At 40.5% G+C, this 23213-nt stretch overlaps 1 protein-coding gene and 1 long non-coding RNA gene across 2 annotated transcripts in view; one reads left to right on the plus strand and one right to left on the minus strand.

Annotated features, from left to right (window-relative positions):
- The window catches only part of FAT4 (FAT atypical cadherin 4), a 173138-nt gene that overhangs the window by 135506 nt on the left and 14419 nt on the right, over positions 1 to 23213 (plus strand). Inside the window, exons 10-13 of the mRNA XM_053254941.1 lie at positions 14172 to 14276; positions 16565 to 16872; positions 19376 to 19461; positions 21027 to 21206. Of these exons, the coding sequence (XP_053110916.1) occupies positions 14172 to 14276; positions 16565 to 16872; positions 19376 to 19461; positions 21027 to 21206 (679 nt within the window). The remainder of the gene's footprint in view (positions 1 to 14171; positions 14277 to 16564; positions 16873 to 19375; positions 19462 to 21026; positions 21207 to 23213) is intronic.
- LOC128326975 (uncharacterized) lies at positions 14959 to 23115 on the minus strand. Its single transcript, XR_008308373.1, has 4 exons — positions 22895 to 23115; positions 22064 to 22211; positions 16812 to 18185; positions 14959 to 15343 (listed from the first exon to the last, which is right to left on the minus strand). It is a non-coding gene; the product is annotated as an uncharacterized LOC128326975 (long non-coding RNA).

Here is a 23213-nt window from a genome sequence, read left to right on the forward strand (position 1 = left end):
AATATTATTTGTTGTTGTTGTTGTTGTTGTTTACACAGTCAGACAGGTGTTATTGACTGGTTTGTTTTATCCAGACATAGAATCCTTCCCAAGGACCGGGGATGGCTGAATTTTATTATCAGTGTTGTTGCTGTTATTATAGATATCGTCGCAGAATATAGGCTGTTCCCAGTAAAGTTGCTTTTTATAATTGGCTGGTAGTGATTTCTGTGGCCCCTATGGTGTTGAGGTGCTCTTCAAGGTCTTTTGGAACTGCACCTAGGGCGCCAGTTACCACTGGGATTATTCTGGTCTTTTTCTGCCACAGCCTTTCAATTTCAGTTTGTATATCTTTGTATTTTGTGATTTTTTCTATTTCTTTTTCTTCTATTCTGCTATCCCCTGGTATTGCTATATCGATTATTTTAACTTGTTTTTCTTTCTTCTCAGCTACAGTTATATCTGGTGTATTGTGTGGCAGATGATTGTCTGTTTGTAGTTGGAAGTCCCATAATATTTTTGCATCTTCATTTATTTTTTGCATCTTCTGAGCCTGGGAGGGAGGTATAGCCTATCTACATCACTGCAGGGGTGCAGAGCATGATTGATGGTCATTATTTTCCTGGTCTTTGATCTAGCGTCTCTAGCTCGCCTGGGTCCAGTCTATTATTCCTGCAGTGTATCTAATAATAGGTATAGCCCAGGTGTTTATGGCTTGTATGGTGTTCCTGCCATTGAGTTTGGACTTTAGGATTTTTCTAACTCTCCTGATGTATTCACTTCCATTTTTTCTTTTAACTTCAGTGTGTGCAATGTTATCAGGCTGGAAAATGCCCAAGTATTTGTAATGTTCTTTCTTTTCCAAGTACTTGATGTTGCTTCCATTGGGCAGTTCTGTTCCTTCTGTTTTTGTTATTTTCCTTCTGTTCATTATTAATGCAGCACACTTGTCTAGTCCAAACTCCATTGCTATATCGCTACTGAATATACGGACAGTGTTTAGCAATGATTCGATTTCTGACTGGGACTTTCCATACAACTTCAGATTATTATTTATTTATTTATTTATTTACACATTCAGACAGGTGTTATTGACAGATTTGTTTTAGCCAGACATCGAGTCCTTCCCAAGGACCTGGGATGGCTGAATTTTATTATCAATGTTGCTGTTATTATATATATCGTCGCAGAATATAGGCTGTTCCAAGTAAAGTTGCTTTTTGTAATTGGCTGATAGTGATTTCTGTGGCCCCTATAGTGTTGAGGTGCTCTTCAAGTTGTTTTGGAATTTCACCTAGGGTTACCACTATTATCCCCAATTACCACTGGGATTATTTTGGTCTTTTTCTGCCACAGCCTTTCAATTTCAATTTGTAGAACTTTGTATTTTGTGACTTTTTCTATTTCTTTTTCTTCTATTCTGCTATCCCCTGGTATTGCTATGTCGATTATTTTAACTTGTTTTAATTTCTTCTCGACTACAGTTATATCTGGTGTATTGTGTGGCAGATGTTTGTCTGTTTGTAGTCGGAAGTCCCATAATATTTTTGCATCTTCATTTTCTACAACTTTTTCAATTTTATGGTCCCACCAATTTTTGGCTACAGGTTGGTGGGACCATAAAATTAAAAAAGTTGTAGAAAAATGATGATGATGATTAATTATATTCTATTTCTATACCGCCCTTCCAAAACTGGCTCAGAGCGGTTTACATAGAGGAATAACAAACAAATAAGATGGATCCATGTCCCCAAAGGGCTCACAATCTAAAAAGAAACATAAGATAGATACCAGCAACAGTCTCTGGAGGTACTGTGCTGGGGATGGATAGGGCCAGTTACTCTCCTCCTGCTAAATAAAGAGAATCACCACATTAAAAGGTGCCTCTTTGCCAAGTTAGCAGGGGAGCTTACTCCCAGGTAAATGTGCATAGAATTGCAATCTTAGGAACATTTCATAAGGAATAAAAGTTTATAGTCTGGAACTGTTGGGAGTTAGGAAGTATTTTTCTAATTGGAATACAGTAGATGCACCTCCTCCTTTTTATATTTAACTGATCCAATGCCTTAGCTCAATTTGATGCACCCAAGCCTCTGTGGGATAGGTTGTCAATGTACATAATTGAGATTAGATCCAATCAATTCTAATTACTTCATTCATGCACAGCCCTAATAATACATAACTTCATTCAGTCTGATAAAAGTGATATTTAAGAACATGTCTTTTTAGCATTCCCCTAAAATTCAAGTCCATATGGGACTGGTGCCTTTTGCTGGTTTGAAAAGCACTGATCTAGTGATCTTTGAGTAATTACTGTTTGAAACCCTCAGAATAAAAGGGAAAATAACTAAAGGAAAGTTAGCTAAGAGCATAACTGAATCTACCCACTCAGAATTCTGAAACCAAAGTTGGGAGGGGCAAGTCCTGACAATTTATATGAGTGACTTCATGGGTGTAGTGTCCATTAGACAAGAGGGGAGACATGTCCCCAGGCTGAGTGGGTCAGAAGGCCGACAAGGCGTGGGGTGCACCCTGCTGCTGCCACCCTTTCAGTGCTGGGTGCTGGTACCCTGCAGCTGGAGAGCATGGCCAGTGGACCACCCCTTGCCATTGCTCCACCCCCTGGCTGTCATGCAGGAGCCACCAGAGGAGGGGCAGCCCAGCTCCGGACCACTGCCGCCCCCGGCAGTGGATGGCAGCCCAGCACCCGGCTCTGTGCCATCGAGCCAGAGCTGCTTCTGGCCACAGTGGCGGACAGCCTTCTGCTCTACTCTGCACCGGTTCACCAAATGGTGAGTTCAAGAAACGGGGAGGGGAAGGCTTAGATGCGTTCGGTTGCCCTGCCCCCTTGCATTTGATGTCAGATACAGGGGGCGTGGCTTGGGACGCTGGGGCACATGCACGATAGAGGCCCCCCAGCTGAACTTTGTCACCTGGCTGCCGGGAACCTCGCTACGCCCCTGAGTGACTTCCTGATTCTGAACCTAGGTGTCTGAAAAGCACAGTCTGTGTGTACTCTGGCACTTGCGTAGTTAAACAACCGTTTCTCCTCTTCCTTTTCATGAGCTTTTGTTTTCTCTCTCTGCCCTTTCTCTCATCCCTACCAAAGGTGTGGGGGGCGGGGGAGCAGAGGCTCTCAGCAAAGCTTGGAATAAATTACTCAAAAGTAAGTCAATTGATTCCACAGGAGTTTACTTACTTGGTAGGTAATTTATAGAACTTCAGTTAAAACAGAACTTAAAATTTTACTATTTGGAAACTGATCACTCTGTTGGGTTGAGTGGAGTGTTGCCAAGTGCTCAGACTTAAAATATTCCTTAATAACTATGTGTTGTCAAAAGAAAAGAAAAAGAGATGGGTGCTACTAAAGTGGGGGTGGTATTCTCTGAGTTTGAAGATCAATTATGTGCCCAGCCCAGTTATTCAGGCCTACCATGCTATTAGTCTGGAGAGGCATGGGTAGTAACTTTTATGAAACCAGGCTTAAGATACTACACTACCCTCCAAAGAATACTGATCAAAATCAGCAGTTTTTCAGCTGAAAGGAAAATTATCCTTCACCTACAGAGAAAGCTTCTATGGTATTGAAAACTGCTACCAAAGAACTTTTCTTATGGCCCAGTTCTGTTAATATAAATTAAGGTGGGGGAGTTGTTTGAGCATTTTTACAACATAAGCTGTGAACATTCTCTTGGTGATAAAATCTAAATTTTCTGCTTGCAAGCATCAATTAGGGGACACCACCCTTTCAGATCTGGTTCAGAAAGTAGCTAAGATGCAGCACTTAAAAAAACTTACCCTTAAATGCTAGAAAACAAGTGTTCGCTACTAGGGCTGTTCATTGGGTGCTGCAACCCCAATGAATCTGTAGCATCCCCCCTGGTGCTGCTTCCACTGTGGCCATCTCTAGTGCAGTTCATTACATCCCTGGTACTGGGAGGGCCTCTTCTGCAGCAAGCATTTCCTATGGGACTGAGAATTCGCAAAGGGCCATTGGGAAAGTACATGGGGACATCTGGGAAGTGTACTTCCTTCCGGTGCTATTTCCATGGCTGTGGTGGAGTGCTGTATGAACCTGTGCCAGGTAGGTGGCACCAGGTGTGGAAGAGAATTTGTTAGGGTGAATGCTTATGAGGAAGCGCAAGCTGGTGGCAAGGTAACAGGTAGGGATGAGCCCGAAGTGTTTTGACAAATCTTTGGAGAGGTGCTGAAACACTTCGGTTCCCTGGTGCCGAAACATTTTGGCGCTGGGTGAGAAGTTCCCTTAAGAGGAGGTGGGCAGGTCCTACCTGCCTGTCCTCCAAACCTCCCATCGCCCCACTGTGATGCTGTTCAAGCCTAAAGACCTGTGTGAAAGTGGCAGCTTTCCTCTTTAAAACACCGCTTTAAAACACCGCTTTCCTCTTTAAAACACCGCACCCCGGCAACGGGATGCTTTCCTGGCATCCCTCGCATGCATTGGCCAGCATGCTGTTGCGATTTTGGGGCATAACAGATATTCCAATGCAAAAGAGGATTTTATTAATCCTGGACATAAATTGGGCTAGGTTCCAATACGGAGGGAAATACCTGAATCGTGTGTGAAGTGCTCTCTGAAATATCACAGCGACTTCAGGGTAAATCTGGCTGATGTCTGAACACACACACCCTCCCAAAGTAAAGTTGCAGCAATGTCACAGCCTGGAAAGCTCTTGGAAATTCAGTAATCCAAAAATCTTTGGTTTGAGATGAGAGTTAAGATGCTTTACATTTTCACCTGTGCTCTAAAAAGAATGGAAATTGCAAATTAAAGTGACCATCTTAACTTCTGTGCCATACAGGTCAAGAATCCTTTATCCGGACTGCTTGGGACCAGAGGTGTTCTGGATCTTGGATTTTTCAGGATTTTGGAATATTTTCATAAATGAGATATCTTGGGCATGAAAGGTCACTGGTTCTTTTTTAAAAAAAGGTTTTATTTAATATACTATTCTATACCCCTCCTTCCCCTCTCTCAGACCGGCTTGAGAAGCGTGTGAGTGGCAGTGCGATCCCATTCACAAAACCGACTTGGATCTGCCCCGAAGGAGGGCTCTTCTTCGTGTTTATTCTGCTAGATCTTTACTCATCTGTGTGCCCCGTTATCTCCTAAACTCTTATGTATATATACCTTTTAAAAAAAACAAACCTTCTTTCGTCTTCCCCCCTCCTCCCCACCCTTTCCTTTCCTTTCCTCCTTCTGGGAGCTAAGCTTGAGAAGCAGTAAACAAAAGGCAGATAGCAAAGCCTGAGGGGAAGAGATAAGGATCCCTAATGAGCTGAAGAATCAAGGGCCCTATCCCTCCTGCAAACTGGAGGAGGTTGAAGCTACAAGCATTCTCTCTCTCTCTCTCTCTCTCTCTGCATGGTGTCCGGATTTTGGAGCTTTCCGGATTTCAGAAGTCCAGATAAAGGATTCCCGACCTGTATAAGCTGTAAAGACTTTGTACAGTCTGGTATGCTTTGCCTTAGTCTTTCAGTTGGACATTGGGCTGAAGACGGATGCATCCAGGCAGGCATTTAACAGGTGCAGCTTCCCCAGTCACTTCCTAGATATATCCTTTATTATTATTTTTTCATTATTATTAGTTTTACATTTATATCCCACTTTTCCTCCAAGGAACCTAGAGCAGTTTATTACATACTTACGTTTCTCCTCACAACAACCCTGTGAAGTAGGTTAGACTGAGAAAGAAGTGACTGGCCCAGAGTCACCCAGCAAATATCGTAGCTGAATGGGGATTTGAACTCGGGTCTCTCCGGTCCTAGTCCAGCACTCTAACCACTACACCATGCTGGCTCATGATGAATTTGATTAATTTCTGCTTGATGCCTCTCTAATAAACCCAAAGTGTGGATGTGTGGAACCTCATTTCTAAAGCCATCATCATATACCAGACTGTACAAAGTCTTTACATTTTATATGGCGCAGAGGTTAAGATGAGTAACAAGTGAAAATCTAAAGCATCTTAACTAGCCTTGCCATGTCCCCCAGAATTTAGGGTAGCACCCAGCTGCTCAATTCCACCCGGATTTACCCAGATTTCAGATGTGCTACCCGGTTTGCCCGGATTTTACTCTGGATCTGATCACAAGGGAGGGCAAGAGAGATGGGTGGGATCTGCTAAATAAAGAGAATCGGCACTTTAAAAAGGTGACTCTTTGCTCAGTTTGCAGGGGTAAAATGCGTTGTAGTTGTGGATTTGCATCACACAGCTATGTTTACTTAGGAGTATATCACATCTATTTCAATGGGATTTACTCTCAAGTTTGTTTAACATTGTGACCATAATATGATGGCGATTGTCCAAACAGGATTTTCCTCTACAGCAGGCTTTGTTCTGCACAAAGGGGCTTTCTCAGCAGTCATTGGTTTGTTTTATTGTTCTAAACCACTCAGAGACTTGAGCAGAATACAAATCTGTCAAATAAATAAATAAATAAATAAAAGGCAAATTAGTTGCAGCATAATATGCAAATTAGGCTGCCCGGATTTGGGAAGCTTGAATATGGCAACCCTAAGCTTAACTCTCATCTCAAACCGAAGGTTTTTGGATTACTTATGCACTGTGTGAAATAGTACTTCCTTTTGTTAGTCCTAAATTTCCTGACCTTCATTTTTATGGAATAGCCCTTGATTCTAGTTGATCCTTGTAGTTGCCCATTTTCAAAACTAAAACGCCTCAGATGCCAGGGGTACCAGGGTGCTCTGGTTCTCCCTGTAATTTATACGGCAGGCCTGCACAACATACGGCCCCGCCTGTGGGCCGAATCTGGCCTGTGGAGACATTTTTGCTGGCCCGCAGGCAAACCCACCCTTAAAGAGAAAAAGCTGCTGAAAAATAACTTGCTTTTCCATTGCCATCTTCCCTTCAGCAAAAGGTGGGGATTTGACCAGCAGAGTTTGTGTTCTGCTGCTGCCAGGCATATCTGTTGATAATCACATCATTCTCTCCTCATAATGTAAGGACAACGATGCAACGATCAACAGCTTATGTATGTCAGCCACAGCAGAACTGAAACTTACTTTTCTGAAGCGATCTGTGCTGAACAGTAATACCCAGTAAAGCAAGTTACCATTTTGCTGCCTACAGGCATACTAAAAAGGCAGCTCTTTCTCTTTAGGAGTGGGCTTGCCTCCATTCAGGATGGCTCTCCTGTTCTTGACTGGGAACTGAAATGTTTATCCCTGGAGTATTTAGAGTGGTGAGGAATCAGTTTTTAAAAGTTGATTTGCTCTACTAATCACAAGCCTAAGCATGTTTACTCAGAAGTAATTCCTATTCAGTATTGATTTCATTTGAGAGGGGCATCTAAAGAAGTGTGGTAAGAAGCAGGGTGTAGTATTTGCTGTGAGAGTTGTGGAGAGCTGAAAGGACCAGGAATAATTATATCTGTATCTCTTTTCTTTTAGAAACATTAATGCAAAGCTGGAGAAATGATTGCAAATAAATGTACAAGTAGTATGTGGAATGATGTAGTGGTTGAAGCAGCCCTGCTTTTTCTGTTTCCGTCTTTCTTAAAATTAATTTTATATAGGTATAGATATATAAGTCACCTAATGGCACAGTGAGGAAGTCACCTGCCTAGAGAGCAGGAGGCTATTGGTTCAAATCCCCACTGGTGTCTTTCCCAGAATATGGGAAACTCCTTTATTGGGCAGCAATGCTATAGGAAGGTACTGAAAGACATAATTTCATACTAGGCAGAAGATGGCAATGGTAAACCCCACCTGTATTCTACCACGAAAACCACATGGCTTTGTGGTCGCCAGGAGGCGACACTGACTCAGTGGCACAACCCACCACCATAGATATATAACTTTAGTAATTGTAATACACTGAAAATTGACCTTGGGCCCCTGCACACCAAGTCATGGTTGGTTCCGGCCCACTGGAGCATTTGAGTTGTGCACTCTTGGGATATGGGATCCAGCCCACACAGCTACTTCCTTTCCCCTCTCCCTGATGTGCACTGAAGTGCCAAAGCACCAGCCAGTTTCCCCCCCCACACACACACACACCCCTACACCTCCCTCCCTCCGGCCAATCGAAGCAGTGGCATCCAAAGTGCCAACCAGCTTCTCTCATCCACTTGAGCTGCTCCCTCCTTTCCCCTTGCCATGTGCCAAAGCACCAGCAAGCTTCCTTCTCCCTCCCTCCCTTATCAAACCGCCCCATCCCCTTTGTTGTCTCCCTTACTTGTGGGGTTTGGGGTGAAGGATCAAAAAGTGTGTAGATCCATTGGAATGTTGGCAACCGTCCTCCTCGTCCTGCCTCTTCATTGCAAACACTTCAGCACGTGAAGTGCTAGCCCAGAAGAGGAAGAGGGGAAATAAAGCAGGAGGTGGGGGAAGGCAAACTCAAAAGATGGAGGGAGAAAGAGGGGAGGAGGAGAGTGAGGGGGTGGGAGGAAGAGAGCAGAGAGTGGGGGAGGAAGAAATAAGGGTGAGTGGAGGGTAAGTAAGAAAGGGGGAAGAAGGGTTCTGCTTTCCTTGGGCATACTGTTGCTTTGGATCGAATTATTGAGTGTTTAAAATTTGTTGAGAACAATAACAGTTAAAATATGATGGTTATGTTCAGAATTACTTCCTAAATTTTTTAAAAAAATTCCCTGAGCATATTCTGATGATTGGGAAGTATGCTATTCAGCATTTCTTCCAAAAATTACCAAATAATTGGTAATTTTTGGTAATTACCAAAAAATTACCAAATAATTGGCAAGAGAGCAAGGAAATAAGAGAAAGAGGATGGAAGAGCAGAAGGAAGACAGAAGGCGCTGTGAGGTGGGTGCAAGGTGACAGAAGACAGCGCAAGACCTTGTGCGGCCCCCTAGAGGTGCATCAGAATCCAATCCGGCCCACCATCAGATTTGAGTTTGACACCCTTGAGTTTGACACCCATTTGAGTTTGACACCTTGGAGAGAGAAAATCCAAGTCCCAATATTTTTATGGGGGGAGGGATTCCTGTGGCACCCCTTGCAATTTCCTGATGGATCTGCCCCTGCCAGATGTTGTAGCCTTGCCTCATAAGGAAGGAGCTCCAGGTAACTAATCATCTTGGTTGCCGTCTTTTGCACCTTTTCCAGTTTTAACAATATGTATAATATTGTTGCAGTATTACAATAGGATTGGAGTACAGATGACTAGTGTGAAAAAAATTGTTAGTTATGAAGATTCAGCAGAATTTTGGGCCTCTGCTCAAAACTAAGGGTGGAACTATACATTATGTGTAGTGCCCTGATTACTTGGGAGACTTTTACTTTAAATAATGCATCTGCTGAGGTTGCAGTTTGACATGGAAGACAGACGCAGAGGGAGAGGAGCTTCTTAATATTTCCTCCAAATGCCATTTTCCAGCTGAAAATCAATCTTACACACACACACACACACACACACACACACACACACACACAACATTTGTGCACCGATGAAAACCTTTCCACCAACAGGATAAAAACAGCTTGGGGACAGGGTGATTTTCAGTTGGAAAACAGCATTGCACACGTTTAAAAAACAAGCAAAAAGCCTTTGACTGCACTGGTCTACTATGTCCTCAGCAACTTAACTGTGTAAAATATAATTCCCAAAAAGAATTGTGGACTAAGAATACATATAGTTGCACCTTTGTATTTCATACAAAATAAGGCCACTAGTACGTGCAAGCTTTCCTGTTGAATCAGGCTGAGGGATGTGCTTGCTTGTTTTTCCTCTTCCAGCTGGGAATTTGCTTGTGCCTGTCTTCTCACTGGATTGGGGTAACTAACTTTAGCTTCTGTCTGCAGCTAATGCAAGCTTTCTGTCCATTGTATATTGGAGTTCATGAGTTATAGACCACTAGAATGGATTATCTTGAAACAGAGAGGGTACACAGATCCCCCCCTCCCGCCCCCCGGCGCCTGATTTATTATGTTTAACCAGCTGGATTTCACTTCATCACTCTAAAGAGGCAATTAGGTTCATTCCAGTAAGCATGAATATAATGAAATATTACTTCAGTGTAACAATGAGGTTTAACCAATCTGTTATAATTATATATATTAATGATGATCATATTTTGCTTTTGAAAGAATCAAAATAGCTTGTGGCATACAGTAGTATGTTGCCTGCACTTTCTATGAACCTTTCATTTTCTGTTTTGGGGGCCTTATTACACAAATAAATTGATTTCTGTTAAATAATTTTATATATATATATATATATATATATATATATATATATATATATATATATATATATATTTGAATGAATATGAATGATGCCACAGTCCCAGAAAGAAAAGACAATCTTGGGAAGACAGTTTCAGAAAGATACTGAGGTCATTCACAAGACCGTTCACAAGAGAGCGGTAGGGAGGGAGGGCAGTTGGGGGGGGCTACATTTCCCCCAGATGATCCACAGAGTAACTAAGCCACACAGCTTGTGTGCCCACATAATGGGCATCACCATGAGCCGCGCAGCTTCCTGGAAGCTGAGGAAATGATTCCCGGCCTCCAGGTATCCCACAGTGCACCACGTGAGTACTGTGATGCATTGGGGAAATCCCCTATTTGTTGGGCACTCTAGGCATCTGACTCTGTATGCACTCAGGCTGCGTGAAGTTGGAGGGTGTGCTTGTGCCTCTAACCCCAATTAAGGGCCAGGGTTAAAAGGACTTGCAGTGGAGAAAGCACCGGGATTGCCCTTGATCCCGGCGCTGCACACAAGCAGCCCAATCCAGGTTGGGCTGCCCTACCCTGTGCTGGGCTGCTCATGTGCACAGCCTCATTCTCATAAATGAATGCTGCTCCCCCTGTATTTTTCAACTACAAGCAAATGCTATGTGCAAATCCAGGATATTACAAATTGTTTTTTCACTTTCCTCACTGTCCCATGTTGGGTAATCAATGCAAGGCCATCCATGGGGACTTGGTTGCATTTGATCCAACTGCCTGTATTTACCAGAGACAATCTCCACTTTTTTGTTATCTGATCCTGGTAAATCACCTTTTTGCCTTTAAAAATTTTTGTGTGTGTGTTGCTAGGGTTTTCATTCTTCAGGATTCAACCCTCCCTCCCTACAAGTTTGAGAGTGTGTGTGTGTGTGTGTGTGTGTGTGTGTGTGTGTGTGTGTAGAGGAGGTACTAGGCATCTTGTACCAAGTGTGCATGCATATAAATGCTTGTGTATTAACACTAAACCCCCACTATGTAGTGTACCCTGCCATTTCACCCACACTACAAACTCTGAGGATATCTTGAACTGCAAGAGCATATTATTACACAATTTTGCTTTCTAATATATCTTTACTGACAACAAGAAATACTGTGTGTGTGTTTAAATTACTGGAGCACAGGCCATTGCAGAGTAAATGAATACAGCACACACAAAAATAAAATGGTGCCTACAATGAGTGGCATCATAATGGTAACCATTATGTATCTTCCAGCTTTGAATCTGCCAACCAAATTGATATACTGGAAAGCAGGCTAAGAGAGGAGAATTGAGAAGTTTTATATCACAAACTGTAGAAAAGTCCAATTAGTTCAATCAGTCACAATGAAAAGGGCCACAAATACCACGTCTTGCCCCGGCTGAAAATCAAACAGCTAAAGGTATTAACCTAGTGGTTAACGAAGGACACACCTGTATTTTTAAAAAGATGTATATGGTAGTCGGCAATTCAGCTTTAGAGTAGCCTTCAATCTGCTCTACAATCAGTCTGTGACATGAGCAGTCTGCAGCTTTTCAGTGCTATTTGAATAATTAAATATGAAATATTTAAATTTAAATATATTTAGATTGTTTTTTCCAGTATTTTTCTTGGGCTTTGAGAACATGAATAACAATGCAAGAAATTCAAATTTATTGTCTGTGTTGCTGAGTGCTTTGGCTTGGAAGGTGATGTCATTCAAAGTACAGAGATCTTGGTTGCAGCAGTATGCTTCCAAGGATTATTTATTTATTTGAAACATTTGATATACTGCCCACTCCGAAGACTCCGGGGGGTGCACAAAATCATGCAAACAAAGCAACATTAAAAATTACATTCTAAATTAAAAACTAAAGTAACTAACAAAAAACAAATAGGTAAACTACAGGGCAAAAGCCTGGTGAAAAAGAAAAGTCTTCAGTAGAGATTTGAAGATCAGTAAGGAAGGGGCTAAATGAATCTGGAGGGGAAGAGAGTTCCAAAGAAGTGGGGCAGCAACCGAAAAGGCCCTTTCGCAGGTCTGGGAGCCCCGAATCTCTCAGAAATTGGGGACCGACAAGAGGGCCATCTGAGATGCCCTAACCAGACGTGATGTAACTGGATGGGAGAGGCAGGTCTGTAGGTAGACAGGCACCAAACCCCGCAAGGCTTTGAAGGTCAGAACCAGGACCTTAAATTGAACTAGGAAGCGAATAGGCAACCAGTGTAATGACTTCAGGAGAGGTGTTACCCTGTCATATTTTCTGGCACCCATGAGTATGCGAGCCGCTGCATTCTGGACCCGTTGCAGCTTCCCGTTCATCCTCAAAGGTAACCCTAGACAGAGGGCATTACAATAATCTAAGTGGGAGATAAGGGCATGAATCAGTGTCATTAATGCCTGCCGGTCAAGGGAAGGGCGTAATTGGTGAACCAGATGAAGCTGGACAAAAGCACTGCTGGCCGCAGCCTCCACCTGCTGTTCAAGCAGGAGGCGCGAGTCCAAACTGACCCCCAAATCCCGAACAAGCTCCTTTGGGGGCAGCGCCACCCTATCTAAAACAAGGTTCACATCCAGCTATTGGCTAGTATGAGGGCTGAATAAAAGTAGTCGGATTCAGTCTGAGCTTGTTTTGATTCATCCAGACCTTAACAGCTTCCAGGCATCGAGTAAGCACAGAAACAGCATTCCCAGAATGGTCTGGATGGTGATATACAGCTGAGTATCACAAGCGTATTGATGAAATCTCACCCCAAACTGGGAAATGACCTGACCCAGCGGCTTCATATAGATGTTAAAAAGGACAGGGGCAAGAACTCAACCCAGGGGAACTCCATAAAGGAGTGGCCATGGGTCAGAGCACCTGTCCTCAATGCATACTGACTGGACACGTCCGCTAAGGTAAGAATGGAACCACTGCAAGACAGTGCCCCCAATATCCAACCCACACAGGCGGTCAAGAAGGATAGCATGATCGATAGTGTCAAAAGCCGCTGAGAGATCTAAAAGGACCAAGAGAGGGACACTACCCTCGTCAAGGTCCCGAAGAAGGTCATAATGTATATCATCCTGTTTGCTCTTCTTCAAGACCCTTGTAGCTAGTTTGATATTTTTAGACATCTACGTATTAGGTAGCAGCTTTCTCAACATATCAAAATTAAGCCTGGGAAAAATGATCCAACTACATGATATTGAAACTTGTTGATCAGTTCTAAGTCCTTGAGAATTTGTGAAGCTAATCATTTGGTGATTTTTTTATTTTTATTTTTTGGCCTTCAGGGCATAATTTGCCCAAGCAAATCATTGGTTTGACTCATCAAAACATTATTATTTGAAACGTATGCAATTAATTAAAAGTGTGAAATATTTTTGAGGAGGGGGGAAATAGCCTGAGGAATGCATTTTTAAAAATCAACCACCCTTCAGCTTTACAAATTTAATTAAATTCAGTGGATAAATCTCTACAAAGGCAATAAAATTGCGCAGTTTGCACCATGCTGAGAATTCCTTGCAGTGATCAAGGGCTATGTATGCAAGTAATTCCATCATGATGAACTGGGAAAGTCACAAAAGTTGAGAAAACAAATTTACTTAAAAACTTCATCCATGTTTGCAACAAGTTAGCCAAGTTTGTGTCAATGTTCTGTTCTCCTAAATTCACCCTACACATTAAATTGAGAGAAACCCATGGGTTATGCAACATTAACCTTCATTGTTGCACTCACTTTCAACATTGTGACATGCTCTTAATAAGTAATCATGGAAGCATGAAGGGAAATACTACTTTATTGTGTTTCTTCGTTCTGTATAAACTCACCCCAAAATGCTAAAAGTCAATTCTAGTCTGAAATTGATGAACAAATTCCTTCTACTTCTTTAACTGAGAGAATTGCTTTCCTTCATGCAAATGTTCTTACTTTATTCAGAATGCAAATGACCAAAATGCAAATGTATTCACACCTGCTAGAAACCTCTAATATTTCAATTCTTGATGTCATCACAGGGAAAATCTGTGACTCCACTGTCAATTACTGTGAATGCAACCCCTGTTTCAATGGAGGGTCCTGTCAAAGTGGAGCCGAAGGATACTACTGCCATTGTCCATTTGGTTAGTACAAACCTTTCTATTTCATTAACATTCACTTGAACAATATTTGTGTATTTACTTAAAAAAATATTCATCAGAGTCCCAAGGTACCTAAGATTCCATCATTTAAAACAATATAATCATAAAACAAAATAATCAGCAAATGATATAAAACCCCCAACCATAGCATAGATAGGACATAGCAAGCAGAAAACACCATAAACAGAACAACCTGAGTTGGTCAATTACCGTTAAAAGCCTCAGCAAAAAAGAATAATCTATACCTGGAGCATAAATAATAGGTGCCTGGTGAACATGTGGCAAGGGAATTCCATAAACGTGCCACCATAAATAAGTAATAATTTAAAAAAACACAATCACAACAGTGTTAGAACAACAGCACAATTAATGCATGAAAAGGCCTGTGTAGAATTTTAAAAATTATATAGGATGTTTTAATATATATATCTCATCTGCGTAGTGTGTACCCCAGAAGAAGAGCAGTGAAATTTCTTGTTAGGCTCTCCAATTTCGCTAGCCCACTTAACCCACATAGAAAACAGAGAAACCCAAAGCTTGAAAATATAAATGCAGAAATTTATTAATATTTTTATTGGGTCCAAAGAAAAGATCATCACTGCTGTAGCATTCAGCCAGCAAACATGCTTAAATAGTGGTTGTTAGATATTTTAAACATTAAAAAGGCAGATAAACATTAAAAGTTTTCTAAAACTACTGTTTATAAAGGTAATCAAATTTGGGGGAAAATAGAATATGGATAGTATGCACGGCTCATATGTTTCAAGAAAATGGACATCAAAGGAAAATACCACACATATGCTTTGAAATGCTTTGTATGCTGATGTGAGATCTAAAGAATAGTAGATGGTGTGCTGCCAAATGGAAAGTGGAATGCAGTGGTCATCAGCTCCATATTGGCTTCCATTTTTATTCCATGTTTTTAATGTAACTGGCAAATATTGATAGCAAATGTCTTTTAGATTAATTCCACAGTAATAAAAAAAAATCTGGTTCAAAACACTGCAAATAGTGTTCCAGTGGAATAGTAGAGATGAGTGCAAGTGGAACTGCAAAGATATGGGAGGGAGAGAGAGAAAGAGTTAAGATGCTTGAATTAAGATGCAAGAGAATTAAGATGCATTGTTTTTACATTTGTTTCTTAAAGGAACAGTGGACTGGTTGGGCATCACATAGAGCCAAGATTAAACCTTGGCATTGTACACCATCAATCAATCAACTTTAGGAGTACACACTATTCCCCCCACGCCACCCCTGTCTGCATGTGATTTGGAAGAATTCTATTTCTGATCATGGTCAGAAACCAACCAGGATTTGTCATGATGTCTGAACCAATGGATCCTAGGTTATTCTAGCCAAAGTACATGAAATAAATCACAGTCTGAATTGATCATCAAACCTTGTATTCAGATCATGTTTTATTTTCTAGCACTTTAGTTAGATTAAGCCAGGATCCATTGGTTCAGATATCACAGCCAATCCTGGTTTGTTTCTAACCACAATTGGAAGTCGAATTCTTCTGACTTGTGTGCAGGCAGCAGAAGGGGAGTGCACACTCCTGAGGCTGATTGATGGTCCAGCAAAGTTTTAATTTTGGCTCTGTATGACATCTGACCCAATATGTAATGCAGAATAGAAAATGATACACTTTTTGATAATTATAATAATGATTCTATTCCTTATCAAAGTAGGTTTATGTATTTGTCAATACAATTAACAAATCTAGTTCTCAGTTAAGTAGTGCACATTGATAAATATTTAGCATAGATTGAATATAAAACATATAACACTAATGAAAGTGTTATCAAGTGCTGCTTTTATTTTGGTTTGGTTTGGTTTGGTTTGGTTTGGTTTGGTTTAGAATACATGCTGAATTATTTCAAGAACTGATCAGTCCTGTTAAACCATACAAAAAATATTATTGCGTATCTTAAGATTGGTCATAAGTAAGTACCTCTATATCTCATTTGAAGAGATTCAAGCATATGGCTTAGCTCCTCAATTGAAATAAATAAAAATGCAGCAAATCTTACAGGTATTTATTTGGAAGTACTGTAACTGTAACTGAACCTGTGTCCTGTGGGAGTTACCTTTGTAAGAATGTTCTGTATTGAAGCCTGAAATATGTTTAACTTGGCTGGATCATGCCCAATCTCTTACTTTAGACAGTCTCTTCAGCAGATATATTACATTTTAAGTAATGCCACAAGTCTGATCAAAAGTGATAAACTAAGCACTACTTGATAATTGCTTAACTTTTATTTTTATAGGTGTTTTTGGAAAGCATTGTGAAGTAAATAGTTATGGATTTGAAGAACTGTCTTATATGGAATTTCCCAGTATGGATCCAAACAATAATTATATTTACATAAAGTTTGCAACCATCAAAAGTAATGCTCTAATGCTGTATAACTATGACAACCAGACTGGAGACCGGGCAGAATTCCTGGCACTTGAAATAACAGAAGAGAGGCTGAGATTCTCATACAACCTTGGCAGTGGCACATATAAACTTACCACAGCGAAGAAGGTGTCCGATGGGCAGTTTCACACAGTTATTGCCCGGAGGGCTGGAATGGTAAGCAATGCTCAAGAGAGAACATTAAATAAAGTTTCACTTTGTTACAGATCACTTTGGCTTTCAAGTAAGCACAAATGGACATTTGCAAGTCTCTCTAATAACCATCAGAAATGGTTAGCTATCATACATGAATAATTCTAGCTGTCCACATTTTGCACTCACTGGAGAACATTTGCAGAACTCATGACAATGCATATAGCAATTATATAGCTTTTAGTTACCAGGGCTTTTGTCCATACTTTATCCCAAGCATTAAATCTGCCTCTTAATTAGTCTTCAGAAATTATTCTCCCTATAGTCTGTAGCAATTAATTAGAACTGGATAGTCATGTATTCCTTCCTCATTAATCATGCTAATACATTGAAGGTTCCTTTTGAAGAAGCTATTTAAGTGCTTCATGGAAAAAAAATTCATTGAACAAAAAAAGAAGACAGACCAGCTTGAACTACAATTCAGCTTCTTAAAAATATCCTTCTTTCTGAATTTTCTCTCATAGATGAGCACTAGCAAGCTGCTCAGGTTCTGAAGGGGACATCTCACATAAATAAGCCATCACCAGAATATGTAGACCTTTGTGTATTTAAGTTAGCAAAGGAGATATAAGAAGTAACAATATATGTACTCAACTGTTTATCCAACCTATATGATGGCCCCATCTCTATACTTGAGGTGTTTTTTTTCTTTCCCCATGTTTACAAGCTCAAGATGTGAAAGGAGCAGCCTTCTTATCTGAACTATTTTTGGTGGGTGTGTGTACACACACACACACATACACTTTACCTGTTAAGTGTGTGTAAAACAACTCTCTACTGGATTTAAAATCTGTCATTCCCTACAGGGCTGTGGGATTTTATGGGAAACTGCTAAAATCATTAACTTGTCAGATTTGAGATATAGCAAAGTGGCAAGGTAGAAACTCTCATAACTGAAGAGGTAACAGTAGCAAATTAACTGCTGAAGTAACAAGCAAGAACATTTGACTATCCTTAGGAATTTGAATTGTATGGAATCAGATCCAAGTAAAATCTAGTTTCAAATAACTCATTTCCGGTGACTCACACCCAGCTTACAGAATATACAAAAACATAAATTGATAGAAATTCCTTGTAAGGAGTTTCCTGAAAGATAGAAACCTAACTAACGTGTATACTGTGGGTATTTATTCTGACGCAGAATGTCCCTGTTTCACAAAAGACCAAAATAATGTAAATGAAAGCACACCTGCATTTTTAATAAAGATGCTACTAATTATCACAGGGTGGTGATCATCTAAAAGCCTTCTATGTTTCTTTAGCTCCAGTTGTCTTCTCTAAACACAAACAAAGATTTTAGCATTCAGTAAATGACAGTTATTTCTCTCTTTTTCACATCAATATTTCTAGATTTATTTTTATTTATAGGTGGTGAAACATGTCGTGTGATAGGTTAGACCTTTTCATAAAGGGATGTAGCAAGGTTGGGATGGGCCTGGGACAAAATGAGAAGATGAGGGCCTGCCCCACCCTTCAGAGAGGCAGGAGGGGGAGAGCTAAGAGGGCCCCCACTCAGGGACATCCCTCCCCTTCTTGTTCAATTATACTCCTGTTTTCTTACTCTAAAGTGCTCCTGGCAGACTGAAGAAAACTACTGAGTAGGCTGGGTTAATTTCACGGATAGAACTATTCTTTAATTTAAGTAGGAGAACTCGGTGGGAGAAGACAGTCATAATATAAAAAGAGGGTTCGCAATGCATTGTATAGCTGCTCTGAACAATGCAGTTTTCGAAACTGAACTGAGTTTTGCACATGCCAGTAAATAGAATGCTGGTTGGAGTTCTGCTCTTTTCTGCCAATACTGTTTACTACTTCTCCCCTGCCTCCTCCTGCTCCAGCTGGGAAAATTTGAAAAGCACCTTGCAGTCATATGCTTGAGCTTCCCATCTCAGGCACCCAGCTACAGATAACTTTCCCTGGCCGGAGCAGGCAAAGAAGAAGGCAGAGGAGCAAGACAGACAAGTTGATATGCTCATCTGCCAGTTCAGTTCAATTGTCAAGGCAGTTACAAAGCCCTGTCAGCTCTGCTCATATATTATATCTGTCTTATTCCTATATTTCACAGACCATGTATGAAAAATAAATCAAGCTCCCTTTTGCCTTGCTTTCCACGGGTTTTAACTTCTGCATGATCTTCACACTGCCTTATAGTGGTGTTCTAAGGACTAAGAACAACCCTTGTCTTTGCTACAGAAATAAGCTGGTTTAACTGCCATGGTTTCCTCTGTCTTCCAAATTCTGCCTTAGAGGCAAAGGTGTTCTTAAAATGAACAGTTGTTGTCAAGACTGGAAATGGTTTATTTACATGCAGTGCATTGTTGTGTCCTAATGAATAAAAATTGAAAGGAACCTTAAACCACATATTCACATTACATTTTGTAACTTTAGTAATAAATGTCATACAAACTTAATAGGGTGATATGCATAATGCATAAGTGTTAATCCTATCTTGATGCAAATTTTGCAGGCAGCATCCTTGACTGTGGACTCCTGCTCAGAGGAACAGGAACCAGGTTACTGCACTGTTAGCAATGTTGCTGTATCTAGTGACTGGTAAAGAATGCTTCATTTTATTCCTTTGCTAATTATAGGTTCCGTATACACAGGCTGGTCCACTGAGGCTAAAGCTAAATAAAATTGATACCATGGAACCCAAGCATTTTAAGATCACATACTTTGACTGAACTGACTTGCTGTTTATGCTGTTAGAGAGACATAACTGCTAGTATATATTAGCACATTTTCTCCTCATTTTTATACAAAACAATACAGAAGAAGCCTTGGGTGAGAAATGGGTCACTGAAAATTAGCAGTCCTGTTACACCACTATTGCCACTGCAGAACAAGCTATCCAATGTTTAAGCAGCCACAATTATTAGACTTATTATAACCCATAAAACTGGTGAAACTAGTATGACTCATGAGCTTTTAGATGCACACTTTGATCTAAGAACAAAGGGGATATATATATATAAAATCAATGACAGCATTTTTTCTCTAGCAAATTTGGATAATAATCTATATTGAGGATAGTTAACTGGTGGCCATATGTGGACTACAAAACAAATTTGTGCAGCTCTCCAGCAGCCTAACAAACCTTATTGATGATATGGTAAAAATTTTACTCCATTTTAGTCATAACAAAAATAAATTTGTTGGCAATAGTTGTAAGAGAATATTCCACACTAAGTCCGCATCTTTATTCGAAGTGGACTTCTATGCTACAAAGAACAAGGGTCTGCAGCTGAAAATGACAGCCTTGTTTTTTGTTTCCCCCCTTCCTCTCTAAAATATCTTAGCCCAAGTCCTGATATCATTATAGTGTGTGTTTTCCTGGCCCGACCAGCAACAGCCAGTGATAACACACTGGAGAATATAATGGTCCCCAAGAATGCATAAGTAGGCCATTTCTTCTCTATGTGTAACAGTTTTATTTCTGTATTATGCCTGAGAAGTTAAAAACCATTGGGAGGACACGTGTTCACGAGAGAGCAGAAAGAGAGTTGAAATAGAGATGTGGCGGGGGTGGTGGTGGAATTGTGTACGTAATTTCAGAAGACGATATTCATCATACACAATAACATGAAGTTCATCAGAGTGAGATCTTAAATTTTTGATAGTGGCTGACATGTGCAGTTTATTGCAGGCAGTTCTGCACTGCCCTCACTGCTGTGGGTGCCTAAAACAACACTGGCAGTGTTAACTAAGAGTGCACTTGCAGTAATATGTAAAAAATGCATAATTGCACTTCTGTGATGGGATGCCCATTCTTTCCAATGGCCATAGCATTGCACAAATATGATTGCACAATTTTACATATTAATGCAAAAGTGCTCTTGCACAACAGGGCCAGCGTCATTGTAGGTGCCAGGCAGTGCATAATTACCCATGGTGTGTTGTGCATCATGTCAGTTCTTGATTAAATATACTTTGGAAGAGTTTTTTGTTTCAGTGAAATCTACAAAGGAAATTCAAGTTTTGATTTTCCAGTAATAATAGGTTACCAAATATTTTAATTATTGTAAATTATAAGTAGGTCTTGGTATGCTTCTATAGGATTCTACTTTTGATGTGGTCAGTCATTGTGCTATTTGGATTTTTTTTTTCTCCCCATCCAGGACTCTAGATGTACAACCAAACAAAGTCACCATTGGAGGTATCAGATCCCTAGAACCCATACTTCAGAGGAAGGGACAGGTGGAAAGTCATGATTTTGTGGGTTGCATAATGGAATTTGCAGTCAATGGACGTCCTTTGGAACCCAGCCAGGCTTTGGCAGCTGAAGGAATCTTGGACCAGTATGTCATTTATACAATATCAGAATAAAAGAGGGAGCATTAACAATGGCCTAGTTTTAATGCTTGTGATGGTCATTGTAAGTCTGAAAAATGAGTATACATTATACCTGTATTGTGTACATTATACCTGTATACCTGAATTGATTATTCTACTATGACTGAATACTCACTCCTACCTCAACATGCATTTGCACCTCACAGTGTGGGTGGTATCACACATTTCCATCTGTATAACAAAGTATATGGGAACGTGCATCCCCAAGCACTGTCTCTAGTTTCAAGGGGATTATTGTGCATGGCTGTATCTTCTGGACCAAGAGTTCAAGACTGTCATCCCAAGTCCAAAACAACTCTGAAGGAGTTTAGTGCACACAATTACTCAATGGGGGTTTAATTGCACACAAGTGAAAGAAGGATTGTACCTGGGTAATATTATAATATTACTACTGTTTGAAAGAATTTGGACACTGCAGAATACCACAATAAATTATAAAGTCCAATTTCTGATCTGAATTCAGAAAGCCAGCATTCTTTTGGAAATTTCATTGTGTCCCAGCTGATTTGACTTCATTGGTAAGATTTGGTACATTAAACACCCCCTTTACAGTCCAAGGGTCTGTTATCCCACTTTTCCTCTCAAATATCAATGCACTTCCCCTGTACTATCTCCCCCTGTGAATGGTGTTTCAAAATGATTGATTAGCTGAACCTGTTGTTTCTTCCATCCTGCTGTTTGAACTTTGAGATGGAATAAGAGACTGTCTAGAGTGGTTAGCTCATCACTCCACCTTTCACGGTCTTAGCTTGTGGCATGATATTTCCTAAAGCTCTATAATGTACAGCTCAACATCAATTACATTTTCATAGACAGCCACACATTGGAATTCCACCAGTGAAGGGTAGTCGTGCCTATAATTTTTGTATCTCTTGTCCACCAGGGTTCCTTCTTTAATGCCTTGGATGATTTCATAGTGAAAAGTGGTTTCAGGCTCCCTTTCATATTTGCTTGGCAGGCAATAAAGTAAAAAGAAAAAAAGAAACTGCTCTCAGTTCAACGTACAGTTAAAGTTTATTCCACTCTGGTTACTTTCTGCATTATATTTTCAGACTGTTGGCAATATGGTTATTTCAACTAAATATTTCTGGAATTCCTTTTCACTCTTAGTGTTAGTATTTGGGGGGGGGGGGCGCAGAGGCTCACAAGTGGCCAGCATCTAGTGTGAAGCCATAAAATTGAAGATTATGTGGATTTTATATGTTCTAGCTGTAAAAATGAATTGTAGGATTCTCATGAAGTGATTGTACATAATTCTAAGCAGCAGTGTACCAAGAGTGTAATATAAACCATTCATACTCATTCACATCCTGGCTTCTGAAGTAATAAATAATACATTTAACGAATACACAAATATATAATAAAAATGCTCTAATATCTAAGGTAAAGGTGCACTGATAAAGGTTAAACAAAAGGAGCCCTTTAAATCTTACTCTAGCAGCTTGGGAACTACTTTTCTGTGAGCACTTCCTATGTAGCTGGATAATATTTAAATGGCCAACCACATGGATGGGAGCTGTTTGCATGGGACTTGACTATGGAGTCAGCTCCCCATTACAGAAAGTGTTTTGACACCACTGTGTGGTTAGTTTAAAGGGCCCTTCGGGTACGTTGAAAACACCAAACTGTTTACCAGAATGCCACTTGGAGAACAGTGTATCATTTGAAGTGTTGAGACATCTCATCCCTGGGGCTTGTGTTTCTTCAAAGAAGCAATTCTTTGAAGAACCTTCAAAGAAAAGAAGAGAGCCAGTATGATGTAGTGGTTAGAGTGCTGGACAAGGACTGGGGAGACTCGAGTTCAAATCCCCATTCAGCCAAGATACTAGCTGAGTGACTCTGGGCCAGTCACTTCTCTCTCAGCCTAATCTACTTCACAGGGTTGTTGTGAGGAGAAACCTCAGTATGTGGTACACTGCTCTGGGCTCCTTGGAGAAAGAGTGGGATATAAA

This window comes from Hemicordylus capensis, chromosome 5 (assembly GCF_027244095.1).
Source record: "Hemicordylus capensis ecotype Gifberg chromosome 5, rHemCap1.1.pri, whole genome shotgun sequence".
In the NCBI taxonomy this organism is placed as follows: domain Eukaryota; kingdom Metazoa; phylum Chordata; class Lepidosauria; order Squamata; family Cordylidae; genus Hemicordylus; species Hemicordylus capensis.